Here is a 25,440-nt window from a genome sequence, read left to right on the forward strand (position 1 = left end):
TTCCCGCGGCGCTGCGGCGGCCGCCGCCGCTCTCGTGAGCCGGGCAAGTGCGGAGCGGGTAAGAGGGGCCGGCGCCGGGCCGGGGTGCCTCCGTGGCCACAGCGAGCCCCCTCCTCGCCGCCCCAGCAGGGCCGGGTCGCCCCGGCCGCGGGGGCTGCGGGGGCGCCGCGGTCTCGCGCGGTTCGCTAGGCTCTTGCTGCAGCAGCGCGGTGGTGTCGTGCCCTTGAGCGGCCTCTCGAGCTTTGCCGTGCGTTAGGGGTGCCGCTCTGCGAGCGGGCTCCGCCTGCGGGTTGCGGTCTTTGCTTTTAGAAAGCAGAGCTCGGTGGAAGCTGTGGTGCAGCTCACTCGCGGGTCTGAGGGCAGGAGACTTTGGCCTCATCAACTTCTTAATTATAAGTGCGTTTTAATCTTCTATTTAAACTCTAGTAAGAGTATTTGCTAGTAAATAGCTTTTCCTGTTAACCATACTAGTGAAAAAGTGCTTCACAGTTGTTGACTGACTGTGACAGTGTGATACAAATACTTAATATACTGTAAAGAATTTAGGTGTTCTGTTGCGTGAAAAGTATCTGAAGGTTAACCTAAAATTGAGTATATTGCCCTGCAGTCTTTCTTTGAGACCAAGAGGCGTATTTCTGAGTAGAAAGAGGCAGATGGCTTGGAACTCTTCTGCAATGATAACCGCTCACTAGTGGTGGCACTACGTAATTATCTTTTGGTTACTTATGCTTATTGGCTAACAATACTATATAGAAAGCATTGAAGTTAGTCTCTTGTTATCTTGTACTTTTTTTTAAAAAAAAAGTTAGGTTTGTGGAAAATGTATTTTTGAAAGAGTTCATTTGTAGTTTGTGCATATGCCAGGCTGTGGTGAGGTTTGAACAAGACTAAGAGTAGATATTGACATCCTTAGATGCAACGGATCTTTCCTTTCTTGTCCCATACCTACAGTTATACCACAAATTGTAGCAGACCTAGAATGAGGTKTATTGTGATGAAGAAAGGAGGATTGAGGAAAGTAGAACAAATCTGTGAAAATCCAGGTCTCATTAGTTCCAGTCTAAAGGACAACCTGTTTGTTGTTTTGCATCCCTTCCAGTTACCTTCCATGTCTAATATTGTCCAATTACATGTGCAGACTGTACAGGTACAGATACTGGTAGAGCAAACATCAACTCATCTGTTTGAAAGAGAACTGTTTTGGAGGAACTGAGGGAAGAGAAGGGAAATGCTAGTAAATAATGTGTGAAAATTAATAAATAATGCTTGTCAGGCATTTAAATTCTGTTTCCTCACTCTTCTACACTGTCTTAAGGAGTACAGTGTGTGAGTACCACAGATTTTTCTGATGGTGGTTTGCCTCTAATATAACAGAGGCTTGGTGGGATGAGTATARCATGGTAGAAAGACTGTCTTTGCGGGAAGAACAGACCAATGATTCAATGCAKAGTTTTCCAGGAAGATACAAAATAGTTTTTTCAGAGATGGTTACAAAAGAGATGACATACTTTTATCTAGATAGATTGCTGACCACAGTCTTGTGACTAGGTCTTATAAATCCGTCTGGTTTATTTTAGTAAATACATAATTGTAACTGTTAAAATGCTTGGGAAACAAAACAATTAACTGTTTTTTTCAAACAATTAAAGCAAGAGTTTTAATTTGTGGAATTGAAGCTTTGTAGCTTTAAAAATAATGTGAAATTTTTAAGTTATAAGACAGCCATTCCTGTTTGTGCACTATAATAGGGCTTTTCTGTTCTGCTATTGGTARCAGAGCTTAGGGCACTAGTCCTTGACAGTCCTTATTGTTCCATGGTTAAAAAAGGAACACGAGACTTTGAAAGGAGGAATGGGGAGAAAATAAGTTGTTTTAAGGCTGTCTTTTCGTACAACAAAGTAAGGAAGAACATAAAGGTGCCGTTGTCTTTTATTTCATCACTAATGTCTCTATTTTTCCTGTTAATGGTCCAACATGAAAATGAAAGCCTTACTCCCTTCTTTATAAAGGGATAGCATGGGTTTTACAGCTAACTTTAAAACTAACATTTTGATATAGAGTTCATGTATGCTGTCTAAATTGATCCCCTCTATTACGAGTTTTGTGTGTTTGTATGATAAAGATTCCAAAATATGCAAAGAAGTTCCTTTTATTCAAAATTTAAAATACTTAATCAAAGGAAACTTTGTCAAGTAAACATTTAGGGTACCTTTCTTACATGGAAAAGTAGTAGCACAGCCAGAGGCTACTTTGTATCTGCTAAAGAAGTTTTTATGACTGAAATTCCSGGAAGGGCACATGATACTAGAAAAAGTGTGATGCTTAAAGTTTCTGTCCTTTAGTTACTAGCCAGAAAATGACACAGTGTGATGGAGCTATGTTTATATGATATACAAATAGTTTTAATTTTGATTTTCTTCTTTTTTATTTTTCCTTAAAAAAAAAGGCTAGTCTCTGCATAAATACAAGTTTAACTAATTCTGACAATAAGCTATACTGAAAAGGAAATGTTTTCTTCAATGTCTCTGATACCACTAGCTCTTTTGAGTATCCAGTTGGCAAATTAGAATTTTAATTGAAGAAAACTTAGGAAAAAACACATAGATCAATTAAAATAAGTTAATGTAAAATTTCTGTTTTTCAATAGCTCTGAGTTGTATTTTACATTCTATTCACATATAAAATATTAAGTAAACATTTCTAATGTAATTTTGCTTTCTAGGCAGCCTTGTCTGCTTGTACAGACAACATAAAAAATTATAATCAATTTATAAATGCTTTTTCTGTCCTTTACCTATTGTTTCCCTAGTTAACAACTTACATTATTGAAGTTGAAAACCTGTATGGAAAAAAAGAGCATGTTTTAGATATGGCTTTCATTTAGTTTCCGTATTCCAAATAATTTAAAAATTATTCTTGTGTTCTGTTTTTAATCACAAAAATTTTATCCCAAAGTCAGTTTCTGTTTTTAAAAAAATTGAGCTAGTTTGAATTCGATGTTTTGGTGCAGGCAAGCGTGTTAAAAATTTAATATTTTAATCCTTTTCATTTGATGGTGCAAGTAGTGCGCCTAAATTATGTGACAGTTTTTGGAAAAAGCAGTTTGAATATGGAAAGGTGTTTAATTTTTATATACATATGTATTTTGTGTCACGTGCTTCCAGAAAGAAGACTATCGATTCTAAATTAGGAATAAAATAATACCCGAGAAAGTCTATGCTTCTAGCTGTGARTGTCTTTTTGCCTGATTTAACAGCTTCATTTGAATTGCTGAATGATCTTTGTATAGCCAGATAATGTATTTTAAAGCTATGTGGTAAATCTTGTGGGTTTTATCTAGATGTATTATAGTTGTAGCTTGCAGCAGGGAACTGCATTTGGGAACAGTTTTATAGCTGCAGTGTTGCAGAGTAACAGGGACATGGAGTCATCTTCRGGGTGGTACTGCACTGTGTGATATCTGGTGTAAGTTCTAGAAATGCTGCCCCATGGCATATAGRAATAAAGCTATGAGAAGCATTGTAGATGTGCAAACACCATAAAAGCTAATGCTGACATCTAGCAAGCTTCTCAAGGACTCTGCTAACGAGGTTGCCCTTTCAGTTCAGTAGCTTGATATTGGCCTGGTACTCTAGAAAGCTTTGATCCAAATGATTGAGGGTTTTATTATTTTTCCCTCTGGCTAAACTGCTGTTGACTCACAACAGATAGTAGTTCTGCTTTCAACTATTTAGAAGAGATAYTAAATCGAATTTGAAAGGAAATTACATTTGAGTTTTAATAAATTAGAAATAAACGGAAAAGACTCGAGAGTTTTTGTGRAGAAACTCCTGCTGAATTTATCTCACTTTACAGTGACTACCTTTTATTATCAAATTAAAACCTTCGTGGCTATGTGGGTCTATAGAAACTAAAAGTTTTTATGTTTACATGATAGTAAATTTCTACAGTTATGTAAAATAGTGGGKTTTTTTTAATTAACATTATTTAGTTCCTATATAGACTACTGAGTTTTTGGTTAAAAAAAAAATACAGAGGAAATATTTTGTCAGATAATTAAACTAATTACATAAAATCAAATAGTGACTTTTAAATAGTATCGACCAATGTCGTGTAGTTATAAAGTGGAAATACTTTCTATGAAACAGTTTTTGTGAAATGTATTGCTCTATTATCTCAAATTTCTCCCATGATGCTTTGAAACACAGGGCAGAGTAGTTATAAATACCCAATAYGAATACATGCAAATATGAGAGCGTAACTAGGAAATGCTGAGGAAAATGGTACAATGAGACTGTATGCTTTCAAATGATTTTTAGGTTGCTTATTCTCAGATGTGTGCAACTATGAATTCTGTTAATTTTTCATCAGCATGTACCTGCATTGTGCTTGTGGCACATGAATTGTTAATTCTGCTTTGTTTCACATAAACCACTTGCGCAGGTATTTGAGCTGTGTCTTGTGCCATATGGATATTAACTTAACTGTATAGAGCAGAAACTGGAGATAGAAATGACCCAATTGTTTTTCCACTTCAGTTTGTTTTACTTGTATGGATTTCAAAATAAAGTTAATCTAATCTTTGTGTAAAAACACCAGTTGCTTCTGTTCTTACTGAATATGGAGTGTCATTATTCTTACATTGCTTTAATGAAATATTGATATTTAGTATAATTRTTCAAGAATTCTAGATTTCATCAAGTAGAACAGGAATTTTCAACCTTACAAACATTGCTGTTGGTTGCTCAATTTCAGAAAGTTAATCTAAGCACAGATAATCAATAAGCCATTTGCATGTTCAGAACTGTGACCACTACATGTATGTGCACACACATGCACCAGAAAACCTAATTCAGGTATTTTAACTGCATCTCTCTTGGTGATTTCTGTCTTTTGTTACATGTCACTTAAATGCAGAAATAATGGTATACTGTAATTCTCAGGTAAAATCTGTTTCAAGTTTTAACTCCCTTAAATAAATATATCCATAAAAGCTTGAGTGTTCAAGCTGATTATATATCTGATTAGAAATGTTGCACTCCCCCTGAAGTGAACTTGGCTTRCATAGTGCTGACAGATGTGCAACTTCAGAAATCAAATATACCRTGTAAGGGCAAAGCTCCATTTTCCCTAAGTGACAAGAAATAAGAAGAAATACTTGTGGAAAAGACTAAGAAATGATATAAGTAGAGRTTGATTCTTCCCTTTGCTTTCTTTTCCAACAGTAAGTAACTTGGGTAGTGGTTTCTTGATTGCTTTCAACTAACTTGATTGGGAAATATTTTCCCAAATATGTATTTCTTCTTTTACTTTCTTATCTGGTCAAAAAAGTGTTAGAAAGGTCCTTCAATTCTTTGCAGTTAGCTTTTTGTTTGATTAGCCTGAGAAATTTTGCATCATCTATAAACTCTTAAACCTTGCTTTTCTTTTCTTTTTCACGYTACTTACAAATATGTGATACGAGGTCAGTTGTGAAGAAACCTCACTGAAAACATCTCTYTACTATGAAAGCACTTTTTTTGCCCGTTTCTTAACTTTCAATAAACTGTTTAAAAACTTTTCCACATATCCTATGAGAAAGTCTCTGATGAGTCTGTTGGAAAAGCTTCCACTGAAAGATTTTTGAAAATATAAGTATGCTGTATTAGTGGATAGAACTTCCTGACTTTCATTTTAAACCTCTTCTGAGAATGACTGTGTAACTGTGAATCTGMTATAACTTTTGTATGCATGCAATAAATTTAGTCAAAGACGTTCTCTTAAATTTAATAAAACTTGTAGCAAAATTTATAAATAAATTCCTGGGACTTCTCGCTGCCTTTCTAGAGAGCTGGAAAAGTGCCAGATTAAGAAAAAAAAATCTGCCTTCCATTGGATAGCACCTGTAAAATTGGACAAAGGTTTGAGTTTCGTGAGAAAAAAAAGGAGCAAGAAAAAGTTACATGTTAGTTGCAAATTCCTTCAGTTGCATGTCTCTGAAGTACTTATCAGAGCTAACTTGTAAAGAATACTTATGAATTAAGAAATATAATCTTTTAGTCCAGAGAGCACTTATTCAAGTTTACAGGCTGAAGTTAGTAATAAAGAACGGCAATGCAAGTCCTTAACTCTGAAAGTTTTTCTCAAAAGCTCACTGCTTTGCCACTTACATAGCAGAGCTGTTACCTGTAAGTGGCACAAGCATTTACTTTATCAGATCTAGAGACCACAGCTTTCCATGTTAAGTGTATACTAGGCTTTCAAGAGATATCCATGAAAAAGGAATGTAGGATTAAGTTGTTTGTTGAAGAATTGTAGTTCTTGTACTCCATTAAGAGTTTTGCTTAGAAATTATTTCATCTGTCCTGAGGTGATTATTTTCTGGGATGCCATCCAGCTGTTTGTGGTGCTTTTAATACTTTATGTAACTGCGCTGTATATATTACATGTGTTCTGTGTGATTAACGTGCGNAAGAAGCATGCAGATGCTGGCATATCCCATCCCTGAGGCAGGATTGCCCTCATAAACAGATCTGTTACCAGCTTCAGGCTCTAGCTGTAGGCACAAGTGCTATGATACTGAGTTGTCTTGTAACTATCTAATCTTTTCTCCTTTGAAGTGATTTGAGTTTGTTTAATTGGCAGCATTTGACTATGACCAAGGATAGAGACTGTAACCTTAGTTCATGCGACAGTGGAACAATCTCTGGATCAAAGCTTGACTAACCAAAGGAAGCTCTAGTTTTTGCATTTTGTGCATGTTTATTTGATAAGCTTCATATTTTTTGCAGGCTTCTTCCTGTTACTATTATTTGTTACCTAATTAACTGTTTATTACATACTTTAGTCTTTTTTTTCTTTYGTTAATTTTTAATATCATATTAAAGTCCCTCAAAAGGATTTGGATGGTAGGAGATAAAACTTCGCCATGTCTAATGGAAAACAGAGAGAAGAAAAATATTGTGTCTCGTGAGGAAGTTTTTCTTGTCAAACCTGGCTTGCATCATAAAGAGAGGAAGAACAACTCTGAGGCTTTTACTTTTTAAGCACTTGTTTAATTCAGAAATAAAGATTGAAGAACGTGGGGACCTGAAGCATTTCTTATGAATCTGAATGTCTGTCTTGAGTGATTTCTTCTTATAACACCAATGACAATTTAACAAAGTACATATTTCAACAAGCTTATACTGTTTCTTCCCCAGTTCTCCTGACAGAATAAGAATGAAAAAGACCTGACAAACTAGAATAACTGATCTTTTGTATGTCACTATTTTAGCATGATAAAAATGTCACCAAAGTTAAATTGTTAGTACTTCTTGAAAAATCATAGAATCAGTAAGGTTGGAAGGGACCTCTGGAGAAAATATGAAATATAGAGCTAATTTCAATTCTAGTGGTGGTTTATATTTAAAATGATGGTCAAAAAGTTGTTCTAAAAGTGTGTTTACTGATAATTGCCCACAGAGAATCTAGTAACTTGAAAGAAAAAAATCAAACTATTCCAATAGTTTGTTAATTAATCCTGAATCTTGTGAGCATTTTGCAATGATTGGGCTAGAATTTCTCCTGTCCAAGAGAATGTTGATTGAGGGAGGTGCTTTGTTGGATTTCATCCTTACAGACAAGGAAGAACTGTTTGGAAGTGTGAAGATTAGAGGCAGCCAATCATGAGATGGTGGCATTCAGGATCCTAAATGGAAGGAACAAGGCAAAATARCAGGATCACAACATTTGACTGCAGTAGAGCAGACTTTGGCCTATTAAGGGATCTKCCTGAAGGAATCCTATGAGATAGGGCCCTAGAGATGAGAAAGGACCAGGAGAGCTGGTTAATTTTCAAGGTTCATCTCCTCCAAGCTCAAGAATGGCTCATCGTGATGAGCAGGAGGTCGAGCGAAGAGTGGCAGGAGGCCTGCATAAGTGAACAAGAAGCTCTTGACAAAACTAAATATAACACACAGGAGGTGGCAGCAGGGTCAGATGACCCRGGAGGAATACAGAGACACTGTCCACACATGCAGGAATAGCATTAAGAAAGCCAAAGCCCAGCTGTAACTGAATCTGTTGAGAGATGTGAAGGGCAACAATAAGGGCTTTGAAAAGTACATCAACAGCGAGAGTCAGACTAGGAAAAATGTGGGCCTGCTGCTGAATGAGACAGGGGACCTGGTGACAAAGGATGTGGAAAAGATACTTAATGCCTTATTTGCCTTGATCTTCACTGATAGGTCTTGTCTTCAGCAGGTCCCTGAGAACTGCAGGGAACTGTCTGGAGCAATGAAGGCTCACCCTCGGTTGAGGAGGATAAGGTTAGGGAACGCTTAAAATGGATGTATACAAGTCCATGCGATCTGATGGAGTGCACTCATGAGCGCTGAGGGAGTTGGCCAATGTCATTGGCATCTTTGAAAGGTCATGGTGACTAGGAGAGTTTCCTGAGGACTGGAAAAGAAAGCAAATGTCACTCCTGTCTTGAAGAAATGCAGGAAAAAAGATTTGGGGAACTACAGGCCAGTCAACCTCAACTTGATCCCTGGGAAGGATGATGGAGCAAATAATCCTTGAAACCATTTTTAAGCATGAAAAGGGCAAGAGGTGACTAGAAGTAATCAGCACAACAGATTTTTAAGAGAAAAATCACRCTTTGTAAGCCCTATAGTCTTCTACGATGAGACGGCTGGCTCAGTGGAGGAGGGGAGAGCAGTATATGTTGTTTATCTTGACTTTAGCGAGTCTTTCAACACAGTAACCCATAACATACTCATATACAAACCAGTAAAGTACAGGCTAGATAGATGGACAGTGAAACAGATTGAAAACTAACCTAACTGCATTACTGGGATCAGAGGGTTGTGATCAGCAGCACGAAGTCCAGCTAGAGGCCTCATTAGTGGTGTGCACCAGGGTTTGATTCTGGGTCCGGTACTGTTTAACATTTCATTAATGACTTGGGTGGTGGGAGGGAGAGCACCATTAGCAAGTTTGCAGATGATATAAAACTAGGGAGAGTATTTGATAACACCAGGTGGTTGTATTGGCTTTCAGAGGGAGTTGGAAAAATGGATCAGCAGGAACTTCCAAGAGAAATGCGAAGTCCTTCCCTGGAGAAAAATAACCCCATTGGCCGGCTGGAGAGCAGCTTTGCAGTAAAGGCCCCTGGGGGATCCAGGTGGACASCAAGCTGAACATGGGCTAACAATGCACCCTTGCATTAAAGAAGGCCAACAGCCTGCTGGGCTGTATTAGGCAGAGCCTTGCCAGCAGCTCAAGGGAGGTGATCTTTCCCATCAGCGTTGGTGAGATATATCTGCAGTGCTGCATCTGGTGCTGGGCTCCCCAGTGCTCGAGGGACGTGGACATGCTGGAGGTGATCAAGGGGTTGGAGCATCTAACATTTGAGGAGAGGCTGAGAGAACTGAGATTGTTTAGCCTGGAGAAGAAAAGATTCTTCAGGAAGAGAAGGGGAATTTTATCCATGTGTATAAATGTCTGATGGGTGGGTATAAAGAAAATGGAATCAGACTCTTCTCTGTTGTGGACAAGAGGCAATGAGCAGAAAATTGAAATACAAGAAATGTTATTTAAACATAACTTCTTTTATTGTGAAAGTGCTTGAACACTGGAACAGGTTGCCCAGAGAGGTTGTAGTGTTTCCATGCTTTTGAGACTCTTCAAAACCCAACTGGACACAGCTCTGAGCAACCTGTTGTAGCAGACCCTGCTTTGAAGCAGAGGTTTGAACTAGATRATTTCCAGAGGTCTCTTCCAACGTGAGCCATTGTGTGATTCTCTCTGCTCTGAGAGCAACAATGCTGCTTGCACAGAGGTGAACTGATCCTATGGATTTGGGAAAATTCCCATTTGTGTGACTGAAGCCACTCTGGAGGAATTGTTAGAAGCCCTAGGTTAAAGCTATGATTGTAATTTAAGGCCTAAGTGGAGTGTGTATTATGTAATCCATATATATTTAGTTGTTTCAAGCTAACTGGTGATATGAAACCTATCAAGCTTTTTCAGCTTATGCATGTTTCTGTATTAATGTCTCTCTCTCCTTTTTTTTTTTTTTTTAATGGTACAGGGAAAAAGTCAGCAGCTAGATGTTTTGTTCATCCATCCAAGTCAAATATACGTTTGATAATACTCACTTGAAGTAACCAAAGTGTCCTTTATCTTGAGAAGTGCTGCTGACAGAGGTTTTGAGGATGTTTTCTGGAGTATTGATAGAAATACAGAACGCAGGAAAAATCTCAATGTAAAAATTGAATAAGCAGTCTTATATCACTAAGAATCAAAGTCCCATGTAAAAATCCACAACAACAAAAAGAAATACAATATACCAAATACTGTAAAACAATTGAAGAAAATAAGTGCTTAAAGCATACTCTTTTTTTAAATTTAATGCATCTTTTTACTATGATTAAAGATCAAAGGCTTAGTCTGAAATAAGGTGAATAGTCAACAYAGTTATCATAACAGTGTAATATTACAGTCCAGGCTAAGGAGACTATTTTGTATTTTTTGGTAAAGTACCTCTATGAAAACACTGACGAGCTAATCTTTGACTATATCAAGTTTGTGAAGTCCTAGATTGAGGTATAGAAAATGTTGGACAGGGGCCATGAAGTCCATTCTTCTGCAGTGTTGAGTGGCTTTAGATTTTGTATGTGTGTCTGTGTATTTAGTGTTTTTCAGCAATCCATTTGAATATAGTCTCATTAAAAATCATAACCTTTAGTGTTAGAAATGGCTAAATAGTCAAATAATGTTTCTGAAATCTTAGTTTTAACATTTTTAGTAAGTGTCTAACAGTTAACAATTAAAACTGGTAAATAAAACACATATCAAAAGAAAGAAATGACAAAGCAAGAAGATACTGCTGGCAAGCCTGAGCTGACCTTAATGGAAGAAAGATCTTTTTTGATCTCCTGCCAAAGTCTACAAGTAGATGAATTAGAAAGCTCTAGGCTTGCTTTAAAAAGTTCCTGCACTGTCCACTTTGATCTTGTCAAATGAGAAGTTACTATGACAGTAAGACAGACCTATAATTGCTGTGCTTGGTGGTGGGAGACTTTGGGGAAACTGTTAAGAGCAAATTTGGGACTATTCTGAGGTTTCAAGAGAATTTTATATTTACTGAATATAGGAGGGGTGAAAATGAGGCTTTGTTTTCTTGCATTTGTTTTTTTTCTGTTACTTAGGACTACCTCTGTATATTATGTGAAGGATGATCAATTAGCCTTGGCAAGAGAACAGCACAATTTTCACTTTCTTAAATAGTTCTGATAAATAATCTCAATTATATGTTATAGCTTCATTTATGTTTTAAACTATTACATTGTTTTTAATGAGGCTCTGCTGAAGAACCACCACAAATTCTGTGATCGTCCACACGGTAACTTTTCTGATAGATTCAGTTCTTTATTATCAGACTTTTAAAGGGGAAGAGATTAAAGAAAACAGCCCCAAAATTTCTTTGTAACAATCAGAATGCTAATTACAYCAGTTTTGAAATTCTACCTTTAGAATCTGTCATTTTAAATAACTTTACTAGCTTGAAGAAAATTTCTGTGTAGTTGGAGCTGCTACCTTCTACCATAAAATGTAAATGCCCCATGTCAGAGAATGAACCTGTCATACACTAAATATTGTATAGAGAAGGAATAACGGTACAGGTAAATAGTAAGTGACAAAGTTCATGGTAAAGCTGAGATTTGTTACATCTGCAGGGAAAAGCCATATTTTTAATGCTACATTCTGTGTATAGTTTGTTAACTGAGGATTAAAATGTTTGTCTAAATTTTTTGAGATAAATATGATAGTACAGGGGGAAATTCAGTAGACTGAAAGAGATGAGGTCCAATTAACTGACCTGTCTGGCTTGAAAGTCTGGCGTCTGTGAAACACTGCCATTCTGTTTGTTTTATTTCTAGGTGATGGCTGAGCTGAGAATCTCATGAAGCTTATGTGAAATATTCAAAAGATAGCTCTACTGATCTGTACCTCAGATAAAATAAGCATGTTCAGAGATGGCAAAAGGTCTTGAGTATGCAGCAGTCTATGGGATTGAGTTGACATCCGTTTAGCTAGTGTCTAGGTAGATTGATGGCTCTCAATGACTCTAAACCAAAGCCATCTTTCTACCAAAGCGAAAAAAGGGACAGTGCACAGTCCGACTACAGAATGCTGTTTCCAAAGAAGTGAATTGTGAAGAAGGAACTCATGAATTTCGATCACGGAGGCCTGGAGAGCATCTCTGGTAAGTTGGAAAAATAATTCCATTATAAATCTTGGATAATGCACATGAACAAAACCAGTGAGTCATCTTAACTAACTTGTTAAATCAGTTTCCATCATGAAATGTTGTATGTAAAATACTCGGTGTTGATTGTTAACATTGATATTTTTCCACTTAGAGATATTGAAGATAATTTTCATCTTCAGTGGAAGTGTTAGATAATCATTGTATACCTTTGATAGGTTTCTCTAGAGAATTTCAGCATCTTGTATCTGATTTTTTTTTCTCTCTCTCACCTTCCCCTCCCCTTCTCCCCCACAAGTAATCATGAAGAGATTAGGGAAAATAGGAAGCGCACAGCTTCCTTTTTGCTATTTTGGGTACTATATTCACATAAGGTGTGATTCAGTATGGATGAATGGAATTTATATTTGAGCTGCCTAATTTCAAGGCAGTATTCAGTTGATTTTTTTTTTTGGTAGCTACTTTAAGATTAGTTTTTCAAACTTATATTTGATACCAAACAAAAGGAGAAACAGAAGAACAGAGGAAAAAAGGGTTTTCCTTCAAAAAAGGGAACTATAACTGTGCTAAAGCCAGTGGAACCTTACAAAATCCATAGCTGGTAAAATGTAGGTCTGCTTTTTTAGTTTTGAGAATAAGTAGGAAAAGACAGAAGTTGAAACTTATTAAATACATCATATTCAAGAAGTCTGAGGCTAGACTACCATTCCAGGAAGTTATGGAATCAGTTGAGGATGAAGAACTTGCAAATATTACAGTATCAACCAAGTATTGTTTCAGTAAATATTCTGATAATTTGTCCAGTACAAAAAAAAAAATCTGCTGAAGGATACTAAAATATTTATTAGCGTATGGAATTTATACTACTATGGTGTGTATGTAGCATATTTAATAGTAGTAGTTTACTTAGTTTTGGTTACATGGCATTTGCTTGCTTTGAGATGTCTGCTCCAGTGAAGATCTTCCTGAGGTGGAGCTGGTGAGCATGCTAGAAGAACAGTTGCCAGAGTACAAATTACGAGTAGACTCTCTGTACCTGTATGAGAATCAAGACTGGATCCAGACCCCTACTTGCCATGGTCATCTTCCTGAAACAACTACTCCGATTCATGATGAGGAGACCTTCCATTACATGAGTGAGTATCTCTAGGCCTAAGGATTTCTTTGCACTTACTGAGGAGAAAAAAGTAAATATGAACTGATTAATATTAAAATGTAACATTCACATCTGCAAAATTCTGCACAGAGGGAGCAATAAGCTGAGTTCAGAGGAAGTGCTTGTAGTTCAGCTCTGCAATTCTAAGAGCTGACCTAGCATGTCCCATGGCTGCATGATCATTTGATTTGACACAGAAGTAAGAATGGAAACCTGTGGTAGGGAAAAAGAGGCACAAACCTATAATTGTACTGGATCTGATGTGACATGAAAGGTACAGAGTATGCAGCAGCTCTGTTTTCAGGAACGTTAATGATGCTGTGCTGGTTCTGTAGATGTTTGTCATTTGTTTTGTGCCAATGTTTCTTTTGAAATGCTGTTAATAGTTTCTTCTGGAGATGGAAATTTTGTGAATGCCTAGTAACTTGGTACTAGATCAACATTAATCACTGCCTTCCAATTTTAAAAATAAAAAGTAACTTATCACTATCAATTAGTTATTATTACAGCAATTCTTAAAACAAACAGTAAGCTAGCTGGTCTTTAGAAAGAAAATGCCAACTTCAGAYGATACGAAAAAAACTTTCCCCTTGACTATATTAAAAATCAAATGTTATAGAAAGCTAACAAAGAACTGAACACTTATTTGCTTGTATTTTCATGTGAAAAGAGGAGAACATTTTGTAATACTTTCAGAGACATGGGAGAGTCCTGTTTTTCTCTGTATATTGGGAAGAACCACTTGGAGAGTGAAGTTGGTGTTTAGATACGACTTATTACTCCTCTGTAATCATTACAGAGAATTCCTTTTATGTTCCACCACTGAAAGAGGTGTGTGGGGTTTTTTTTTTTTTTTTTCTTTTTTGGTGCTCCACCCAGGAAATAGCAAAAGAGTAAACAAAATATTACCTTCTAAGCATGCAATGTCCCACAATTTAAGGAGATCTTTATTCTCCATTGAGCTTGTGGCCTTGGAATTCTTTTTAATCATGGCAAGTATTTAAAAAGCCACTTAGTCAATGTTTATTACCCTGTCTATTTCTGATAATAATATTGCCAGCCTAAATGGTTTTGAATTGAGTGAACACTTTTATAGTTCCCTTGGAGCAATTGTGTAGTCAGTGAGGTATGTATTTGCCTCTAAGCTTAGTTTTAAAGAGGTGGGATCAGCATCTGTCAGTGCTGGAAGCAAGTCTACATAAAATGCAGCTCTGCTGAGGCTGTTTCCAGTGTGATTAAGAACATAGCTCTCTAAAAGAAGGCCCTCCTGGCAGTGTGAACCTGCGTTTCCAAACTGTGGTGAGAGAGGCAGGGTTTTAAAAGACGAAGTCTTTTATTTGTTACTTAGCTATCCAAGGACTGCAGAAGGTGGTGCCTTCCTTTTTCACCCAGTGAGAAATACTTTTTAACTGCTTTTGAGATATTTTTGAACAGTTGCCATAGATGTTTTCTTGACATTCTCAAAAATGCCCTCTTACAATGACTGTGAGAATTCCGTTCAAAAGTGAATCTTAAGAATGAGTCATTCTTAGAACTTTGCATTTTATGATAGTCTAGATGTTTCTATATGTGAGATTAAAATTTAACCACACAACTGGGATGTGAAGTGCTTCATGCTACTGTAAAAGATCACTGGTAGGTATAACAGACAACTAATCTCATCATTTAAGAATGCTCTTGTAACTACTGAGTCAAATAAATTCAGGATAAATAAGATTTACATTTCTCCTAGAAATTGTCTAGATGAAGAGTTTGACTGTAGCAGTCTTCATATTAGCCCTTTTGAGCCTAGTAATTCGTAGGAAGACAGATAGAACTACAAATCAGGATGTAGTTATAGTCTGTAAGTACTATACTGGTACACCTTGTTAGATGAAGTTTATATCTCTCTTACTAATGATTGTAATTGAGAATATGACAATATATTAAAATCGCACTGTTGAAGCATAAGTTCGTTTACCTCTGAGTTTGTTTCTGATGACTGTATGTGTGTATCTATGGAAAAATTGTTGTAACTTTTTTCAAAATAGGATGCAAGGCTCGTAATGTGAGTCAGTGTGTACCTTGTACAGCATCTAAGGGAAAACCCAGCTTATTGCATTTGAGTTCCTCCTCTTTTTATGGCTGCTGCTGCCTTTTAGAAGATTTATCCAATGAACAATTGAGTCTCACTGGCCATGTTTTCAGCGAGGCAGAAGAATATCTTGCTTCAACTGTGGTAGCATAGTTAAAGAACCCTGAGTTACAAAACTCCATCATTAGAGCTCCTTTATAAAAGTGAGTAAAAGGACATGGCGATGGATAACGAGAGCATTAACCAAAATGAAGAGTTCTTTACAGCCTTCACGTGGCCAGGTGAGTGAGGAGAGATTGCACAGGCATATGTTCATGACAGAGAATTATAACAAACTGAATGTGATTGTGATCCTGTACTGTGTGAAAATAACAAAAGTTGTATGGAGCTAAGTCTTAAAGCTGCTACTTCTTTGATTTCTTTTATCAGAGCAAATATTTTTGGGACAACCTTTTTGTTGTTTTTACTTTTAGGAAAGGAGACATCAAAAACCTGCCTGAATAACTATGTATGAAATTAGCATAAATTAGTTCACTAAGGTGACATAGCACTGAATAAATGGAATCGTCTGATGGGAACTCTTACCACAGGAGATCTGGCTGTAATCTTTTGCTTGTAAGGGTTGACACTTCTTTATATATATGCAGTGAATTTTCAGATTAGTGAGTTTGGAGTCTGCTTTCATCACATATTTGCAACTATTTTAAAGTAGTACAGTAAAGCTGACCTCTCAAGTGTTTGCCTTGCACAGATAGATAGGTACCTAAAATATTGTGAAGGGATTTTCTGTTTTTTCCCTGCTTGGAAATATAATTAGTAAATTGCATTGCTGTAGATTCAAAGCTTCTAAATATCCAAATAGCATGCTTTGGATTTTTTTTCCTACTGATTTACTTGAGGGAAGAGTGTTTTATTTGATAGTTTGATTTATTTTTCTGTTGTAAACTATTTTAGAGAAATAGCTGAGCATACCTCCTTTTTCTATATTGTTCTTTCTGTTTGCCTGCATAAGTTTCTGCTCAAACTGAAATACAACTTTTTATTTTTCCTTCCTAGCATAACCTTAGTGTTATATTCTGCAAGGTTATGTGTGGAAGTTACCTAAGTAAAGAGCACACACAGCTTATGTAACATACATAAATAAAGATGGCATGCGCTTCAAGTTAGTGCTTCATTGTCTGAGTGAAATGTGCAGCCCTCACTGAGAACAACAACAACAAAAAAGAAAAAGGAAAAAAAAAAAAAAAAACGGAACCAATACCAGTATCTCTATTCAGAGTATGAAGCAGGTTTAAACATGGTAGAACAATCAAACAGTTCTACAGAAGCAAAGTTAGACAAAATCCTATTACAGTCTCACCTTGCAGTATGATACTAATGGAATTAGTTTCAAAACTGGTTAACTTAGAAATTCAGCTGAAACAGATATTTCCGTTTGTTCTATTTATATTGCTGCCTTCTTTGCTTCCATAATCCTGATTCCATAATGCAAAAATGATGACGTTCTACTGAACTTACACCGGCACAAACACCCATCTCTTGCAAGTAAAATGTATAATTTCACTCCTGAAGGGTATTTCATATTTAAATGGCTCTTTCAAAGTTCTAAGAAAGTTTTAGTAGTACTAAGTGTACATTTACATATGCTGCAATTTTTTGTGGTGGCAGATGCATGCAAATCAGTCATCTGTGTCCTTAGGTTTTTTCTCTTTTTGGTTCTTTTTCCTCTGCTTTAATTTTCTGTCATTCTAACTCTTATCAAATATCTTCCCTTTTCCTTGGCTGAATCTCGTAAATTTGCACAAGGTAATTAAGGTTCCTTCTTTACTAGAATATTTTATTTCTCAAGACAAGAGCTAGTAGGGGCCTATGTTTTGTTTTAGCACTGATTCTTTTTCCAGAGTTGCCGTAAATTCTCCATGCTGTTTGTTTCTTCCTGACTCAAACCTGTTTTTCAAATTCTTTTCAAGTCTTGATTGTTTTCATTTTTTTAGTAGTTTCACCAACTCTTCAAACTTTTAAGTCATTTTATCAATAAGATAGGATTTACTACTGCATCTGAATTGCAGACATGCAGGCTGTTTTTCCGTTTATTTTTAGCTGTTTCTAAGATGATCGAGCACTCCATAAATAAGGTTTCATGATCAGTGGCTGGGGTCTCCATACTTCCTGTTTATAGCTGTMATGTACGCTAAAGTGGATTTTGTTCTGAGGGTAAAGTTTGTGAATGTTTTCAGCTTTGTTTTAGACGGCAGGTTTAGCTCAGTTGGTTAGAGCATGGTACTGCTAATGTCAAGGTCGTGTGTTCAATCCCCAGACGAGGCTATGCTGAGGGTTGGATTAGATGATCTCCAGAGGTCCCTTCCAACCTTACCAGTCTATGATTTCTATGATTTGTTTAGATATGCAGTACCCCTCTTTCTCTCTCCTCAGCAAGCTGGATGATTCAGTAGTTTAACTGTATTCAAAAAGTTGGTCTTAGGAGATTTTCTCCCTTTCATAAATTTGAAGGATACATGAGCACCTCAGCTTTTAGCTAATCTTACTGAAAGCTATACATGTTTAAGACCTAATTGGCTCTGTCTCCCAAATGAGTATTGTTTCATGTTTCTGAAGTTAAGATGCATTTTCATAGCCTCCACTGGTATCCTGAACTATTTACTGTATTTGTACTTATATAAAGAATATCCTCTGAGTTTTAGCTCTCTCCCTTCCCAACATTATTCTTGTACTTAAGCTACTTCAGTAAGTTTTTTTTTTCTCTCTTTTTCTCTTCTCAGTTCTTGGCACAGATAATGTGGAGCAAATAGCGAAAACTTACAGTGATACTGACATGGTCAAACATTTGCTAGCAGAGGTATGCTCATCTCTATAATGCTTTGATAGTATATTTGAGGACATGTATTTGGGGAAAGATTTTATTCAGTTACTGGGAATTCTGGTTCAGTTACCTTTAGGAGTTGCTTATCAAGTAGTGAAATATGTGGGGGTAATGAAAAGCTGCCCATGGGCTGCACTGTCTCGTAAACAAAATTTAACAAAGCTAAGGATGCTTCAAAGGAGGTAGTGAGGCATAAGAAAGGAACAACTTTCTTCTGCTTTCATATTTCTTCTTAGCTTCTACCCTTCCGTCACTGTTTCAGTCAAGTAGTTTGTCCTGAAGAAGGTGATGCTTCAAAGACTACAGGCCTAAGTATATGTAGCTTCTTGGAATGGTATGAAGGAACTCATATACCTCTCCAGTATTCAGCACAAAAAACTAAGTTGTTTCCCAGGTAGTTGATGGGTTTTTACCTTCCCTATTATTGCAAATGACTGTGGAAAAGAATGAACTGTATCAAGAAACACAGTTATGGATGTGTTTTGAATCCAAATGATGAAACATTAACCATTGTTCAAACCAGCATTGCTGAAGCAATCCATTTGAGAGTAAATGGGGATCACAAAGTTATGATATATTGAGCAATAGCCAGGAAAATCTAAAGTTGCTCTGAATTTAAAATTTATCTGATCAAAACCAGAAATTTGTTCTCATTTTGTGAACAGAGAGATCGGGACCTGGAACTGGCAGCTCGAATTGGACAAGCCCTTCTTAAGCGAAACCATCTTCTGACAGAACAGAATGAAGCACTAGAAGAACAGCTGGGACAAACTCTAGACCAAGTGAGTGATGAACTGACAACTGACCAAACCTTTTACAAAACAACTTCACAAGTGAGGAAACAACCAGAGAATGAGTTTGATTTAATGGATATTTACATTAAAAATATATTAAAAAGATGTCACAGAAACAGAATTCTTCTCAAGATGCTCACTCCGTCTTTTACTTTATGTAAACTTTTCTTGGTTATTCTTGCTTAAAAAAGAAGTTGACAACCTATAAAGTATCCCAGATTTTTATCTCTGGATAACACAGACATATTCTAGGTTATAGTGAAATGGATTCAGTTGCTTATATAAAACAGTATGCAGATAATAAATAGATACTCGTAATCAGCTGAAAGCCAGAATAGACTTATATGGTCACACAAATTTGGATATGCGAAATGGAATGTAGCTAAATTGCTTACTTTTCTCTTGTTTTTGTCTGGCCACAGTTCATTTCATGTGTGGACTTGGGGAACAGATGTCTAGGATTTTTCTTTTTTCCAGAAAGCTATAGTGCAGAAGAAACATGTTAGCAAGTTAAAATGTAAAGACATGTCAAAGAAGCTGGAAAACTGTTTTGAAGTTAATTGTCCATTCTTGTGTTACCTTGTTCAGTCTCAGTTACAGTGTTAAAGTTATGATTTTGAGAGCTACATATAAAATAGATAGAACCTAAATCTTCTGTGCAAATATGTATAAATTGGTTGTGACTTGTGGGTTGTTTTTAATCTCAGTTTATACTGGACCTGTGATGTTCCCAGAGTCTAGAGGCTGCACAAGTAATTTGCTATAATATTGTATAGGTTAAGTATATATCACAAGCAGATCTTTTTTTCTTGTCATAGGTTAACCAGCTGCAGCATGAACTGTCAAAGAAGGATGACCTGCTTCGTGTTGTGTCAATTGCTTCCGAGGAGAGTGAAACAGATTCCAGCTGTTCCACCCCGCTTCGTTCCAATGAATCTTTCAATGTGTCACACAGTCTCTTGCAGCTGGATATCTTGCAAGATAAACTCAGGGAGTTGGAAGAGGAGAACCTAGCCCTCCGATCAAAGGTACAGATATGAGATAGATCAGGATGATTTAAAAAATACAGCTTCTGGACTTCTCTTGAAATGACTGTATTGTATTCCTGTAGATAAATACTTTCCCTTCACTCTTCCCCATCCCTCTGTTTCCTTCAGAATGCTGCCATACTCCTAATTATCTTCAGAGTCTGTTAATGTTCCTTTCTCAATACCTTTATGATAGTGAAAGAATATAGGCATGCATGCGAGCACCCAGCAAAATTTCTTGAAACTCTGAGGCTCTCAGATTTGTGTGACCTGTTGTGGTGTAAATCCGACTGCAGTTTATTTTATTGTTTATTATATGTATGTATATTTTTGAGAATTCCATGGAGCTAACATTATATTTTTGTCAACATGTATTCTATCCGGAATTCCATTGAACTGACATAACATTTTTGTCCATTTGTATTCAATATTAAGAGTCTATAAGCTTTTTAAAACTTTAAAAGCTTTAAATCCCTTACATACTTACTTAGTTTTGAGTATGTGATTAGTCTCCGTATTTTAATTGGTATCTCTGATGTGCAAAACATGAACACAGGCTTTGTGCTTTTACAAGATTAGGCACCAAATGCTTAGACAAAATAAATGGCTATAAAAGTCATGGAACAAAAGGCAAAGGTTATAAGAATTGGAATCTGCAGATGCTAATTGTTTCTTCTCTGGACGTGGAGATGGAATTTGTAAAACAGGAAATTGGTTAAGAGTCTTTCTTAAAGAATTTTTTTTGTTGTTTTTAAGTAAGCCTTTTCCAATATGAGCTTGAGATTGCATGTTACAACAACACTTCTCTTAATAAAATGTTGATCTGGCCTGGAAATATGAGATGGTGGAATAAAGAAGAAGGGAAAAAAGTTTTGCTGTTTATAATTCCAGTTCTCTAGAGTATCCTTTCTTTCTTCTTCTAYCTCCATCTGTTTTCTCTCAGACCTGTATTTCCAGTGTCAAAAACTTTAATAATTGTAATGGGGAAGAGAATTGAAAATCTATAAAGAAAGATTTGTATTGCCCAGAAATGTTAAGATGCTCTTTCTGATTTGTTACATCCCTTCTTGTGTGTTATATAGTGCTTGCAATTCAGGGACCGGAATTTTTCAGTGTGAACAAAGTGTATTTCCCCCCGCCTTGTTTTGTCTCCAGCGTACTCAGCCAGAGAAGTATATCCCTTTTGATAGTGCTGTGACACAAGGATGAGGGAGTGTCATACTGCTGTTATGCTGTCAGCTCTGCATATGATTATGAAACTTAACAGACCAGAAATGAATTAAGTCCGCCCTAGTAGGTAGAATTGGGGTTAAAAAGAGGTTGCTGTCATTCTGTGATATATCATCCCCCTCCTTGCCTTGAAATAGTCTCAAACATACTGAGCCAGTATTTGCTTGCCTTTGTTTTCCTAAGAACAGCCTTGAACTATTTATGTTTATGATAGGGTTATGTGAAGAAGTATGTTTATCTGTGCTTGTGTATCTATACTTCTATTCACTTGAATAATCTTTAAACCCAATCACTAAGTTTTCTGAGTCACTTACTGGCAAGCAGTCCTGAATACAAAGACCATTGTGTGCAAGGGTTAGTGTTATGGAATCAGGCTGAAAATCCAAATGAAGGTGGAAATCCAGTATGTTCAATGTTGCTTAAACTTGTGGTGAGACTCAGTCTCTGGCTCAGAAAACTTACTGACTAAAACTTACTTACTGTCTAAAAGGATGAGTCAGGGGAAGGTGCGAAGTGCTGTTCTGTGGAGAGCTTTTCACTGCTATAGTTGATTTGACTAACATCATTTACTTGTCAAGATTTTTTTGCTTTATGAAGTTTTGAAGCAAATTCTGGTTTATGTTTCTTTACCAAATTACGTATTTTGCAACTTTTTTTTTATTAGACACAAGAGAGAGCAGATTTTGTGCATGTGGACATCTGTGCAAGCATCTTTCGTTCGAAAGATCTATGCAATTTAGGGAAACAGGTTGTGGTGGGAAAAAATGGACAGGAAGGATGGCCAGATGCACAGAAATTGCAAAGATACAGAGAGGGGAGACTCCTCAGTTACAATAATTTCAGAAATAAAAAATTTATAATGTTAATGTTTGTATAGATGCAAATATAAATRTAAGTTGGAAAACCTATAATTTTCTTGAAGGCTTGCCATCTGAAGACAGAAACCATTACCTATGAAGAAAAGGAACAGCAGCTGGTTAATGACTGTGTCAAAGAGCTACGTGAGTATCCAGGTGGTATCTTGTAATGGCAAAAAGATATTTAAGTGTTCAGTGCCTGCAATTTCTTGTAGTTATCCCTGAATTCAAAAATGAGCTTCAGTAATTTCTGTAAATGAGTTGAGACTTGCTCTTTACTGAAGTGTAGAGCTGTTTTGTACTTCATGAAGTTTCACTCTGGCACTCAACTTCAGTTATCTGTACTGTTTCTAGGGAGAAGGCAAGAGAGAAAATGACCCCCAAACCTAATGTTCATGAAACCTCCTAAACTGAAGTCTAGAGAAACTAGAAAATCAACAAAATATGCTTCTTGAAAAGAGTATTCAGCACATTTAACACTGAAATGTATCAGTGCATAAACTCTTAAATACTCATTCTGAATTATCATTTCTCTCAAAACATATAGGTATATTTTAAAAATATAAATTATACACTATATAAATGCTATAAAAAGTGTTTAAATTGGTAAGTGTTCTGTCTGGAACAGTGATCCTTATTTGCAAAGAGCAGGAGCTATCACAAATCACAAAAACATCCTGAAATACTAAGGAACAATCCTTGTTTTCTATGGTCGTTGTGTAATCTGGTGGTACAGTATTTTATCTATAGTTATTTGATATGTGTCACCTCCTTTATGTCATATAGATAACCTTAAGCTTATCTTTTAAGATTGCTTTATTCTATACCACTCTTGTAGAGAAGCTTGAGTTGCTACTTGTTTTTTATTTTTTTTATTCCAGATAACCATCTAGAATTAGCACCTAGCTGTGACTTACTGTACTTCCTCTAAAAATGTAAATCTTTGGCAAATGAAGTTGTTTCATGTAACTTCTCCTATTTTCCTACAATGAGAAGTTCAATAACTGCTGTTTTGTCTAATCTTATAGCACATGTAAACACACAGGGCACTTTAGACTCTCAGAAAGAACCTTCTCCCAAAGGATTTCTAGTCTACAGCTTTAAAATTTATACCTTCAGGAAAAAGGTATCTTAACTGTGAGATTACATGTCAGCGGGCCCATGGTGCAAGCTCTGTCCTGCATTAGATCTGTGACCGCTATCAATTAAACATGTATCTAGCAAATTTACGGTATTCCTAATAATAAAATAAATACTTATCGCTGTCAGAAAGAATCATTTTTCTAACTCAAAATCTGTTATGATTCATGGAAAACCTTCTATTTTTAAAAAATAAATAAGGTAGACACTGTGTTGCTTGGAGGTTATATTTGAAAATTTGTAGTCTGTTCTTTATGCAGGATTGAGCAGACATTATTGTAACTTTACTATCCTTTCAGGGCAGGTAAACAGTTTCTTAACTGTCATTGTTTAAAAATATTTCATTTTTTTGAGATACTTTGTTATCTTGGTGAAGTTGCTCACTCAAAGGAAAAAAAAAAAAAAAAAAAAAAAGGAGACAGGGTCTTTGGGGAATAAATAGTGACCACAATCAAGAGCTAAATAGCTATATGTCGTATGTTATGCTTGGCAAGGTCTGATAAAATCTCTTTGCATACAAAGAATGGTAATTAATAATGAGATCAACTAGGTCTGACTACTTCAGCATATTCTAATAAGACTGGCCTAGGTCATGAGCCAGTTTGTCATTTGAAATCATTTATAGCGGAATACCTTGGATTCTGCTATGGTCATTCTGAAGAACTTCTGTCTTCTCACATAACAGTAACATGTATGTCACTGCATTTACAGTGTTTTTTTAGTATATTTTCCTTTGGATTCTATCTTACCTTTTACTCTTTTTTTTTTTTTTTAATATGTTAACCTGCCTTTAAAATTAAGCCTGTTCCTTTCTCCTGCTTCCCTCCCCTTTCCTTTATTTTGTATTTTGTAGATGTTCCAGGGCTCCTGCTTTTATGAAATGTGAATTGATTTCCCAAAAACTATTGGTCATTTTGCACATTGTTGTCTTTCACAGATCTCTCTCTCTCTTTTTTTTTTTTTTTGTCCTGCTTTGGAAAAAGCTCTCTACTAAGTTCTTTTTTATGTTTTGTAGGGCAATCCAATGCTCAAATTTCTAGAATAACAGAGGAGCTGTCAGAAAAGAGTGAGGAACTGGTTCGCTACCAGGAAGAGATTTCATCCCTCTTGTCTCAGATTGTTGATCTTCAACATAAACTCAAAGAAGTAAGGGAGTGGTGGTGAAGTGTGTGTGTGTGTGTGCACGCACGTGTGTGTGCGCGCGCATGTGTGCGCCTGTGCTTCCAGCAGAGAAGAATAGGCTTGCAAGCCAAGGGAATACACCACAAGAGAGTGGCAGTTTCAAAACAATATGGAGAGGATCTCAGAGTAATCAGCTGAGAAAATAATTAGTGCCTTTTTGTACTTTCAGCATGTGATTGAAAAGGAAGAACTGAAACTTCACCTACAAGCTTCCAAAGATGCTCAGAGACAACTGACAGCAGAGGTACGTAAGGCTTCTCTATGTATGTTTGTAATAGAACATGACAAAAAAAAAATAAGAGACAGAACATGGGTTTGGTTGGTGTTTTCTTTGTTTTATTTTGATTCATTTTTTCAATGTGCTTCTAACCAAATGGTTGGAGAAATAGCAAAATTTCTTAGATAATTCAACTACAAATATTTTTGTAGTTCACATGAGTCTGAAAGGCAAGGAAGGTGTGCAAGTAGGTAGATCTTACTATTCTCAGTTGTTTTCAGAAGAGTGCTTTAATGTGACCATTACTGAATGTATCAACAATACTCTAGCTCATTATATCTTAAAAGTCCTCCTTTATGCTTCTTTTGCATCTGTAGTCACTATATTTACAGAGCTTTTTGATACATTTTCTTTTACATTCTATCTTACCTTTTCCTCTTTTTGAGTTTTACTTTGCACTTCATGCCTTACCACTAAAATCAATGCGGCTGCCATGTTGAGCACCATTAGTGCTTCCATTTTCAGATGCCGGCATGTGCTGTGTATGTGGAGAAATATGGTGGTGTTGAATCAGCCTCTTCTGTATGAGGCTCTGTAGGAGTAAACTGAATTTCATTCTGTCTTTTCCTTGCTGCTGTTGAAC

At 36.4% G+C, this 25,440-nt stretch overlaps 1 protein-coding gene across 4 annotated transcripts in view; it reads left to right on the forward strand.

Moving 5' to 3' along the window:
- Nucleotides 1–25,440, forward strand: part of TRAK2 (trafficking kinesin protein 2) — a 36,078-nt gene that overhangs the window by 538 nt on the left and 10,100 nt on the right. For 2 of the 4 annotated variants that reach the window (XM_085299413.1, XM_085299415.1), the window contains exons 1-9: nt 1–58; nt 11,910–12,235; nt 13,180–13,374; nt 18,249–18,325; nt 19,015–19,131; nt 19,962–20,171; nt 22,324–22,402; nt 24,414–24,544; nt 24,750–24,824. In XM_085299413.1, coding sequence (XP_085155539.1) covers nt 12,199–12,235; nt 13,180–13,374; nt 18,249–18,325; nt 19,015–19,131; nt 19,962–20,171; nt 22,324–22,402; nt 24,414–24,544; nt 24,750–24,824 — 921 coding nt within the window. In that variant the 5' untranslated portion in view covers nt 1–58; nt 11,910–12,198. Of the gene's footprint in view, nt 59–11,909; nt 12,236–13,179; nt 13,375–15,978; nt 16,084–18,248; nt 18,326–19,014; nt 19,132–19,961; nt 20,172–22,323; nt 22,403–24,413; nt 24,545–24,749; nt 24,825–25,440 lie in introns of those variants that run through there. The other 2 variants (XM_085299414.1, XM_085299416.1) reach the window with 2 other exon arrangements.

Source organism: Rhea americana, unplaced genomic scaffold, assembly GCF_003343005.1.
Source record: "Rhea americana isolate MKP2758 unplaced genomic scaffold, rheAme1 scaffold_15, whole genome shotgun sequence".
NCBI lineage: Eukaryota > Metazoa > Chordata > Aves > Rheiformes > Rheidae > Rhea > Rhea americana.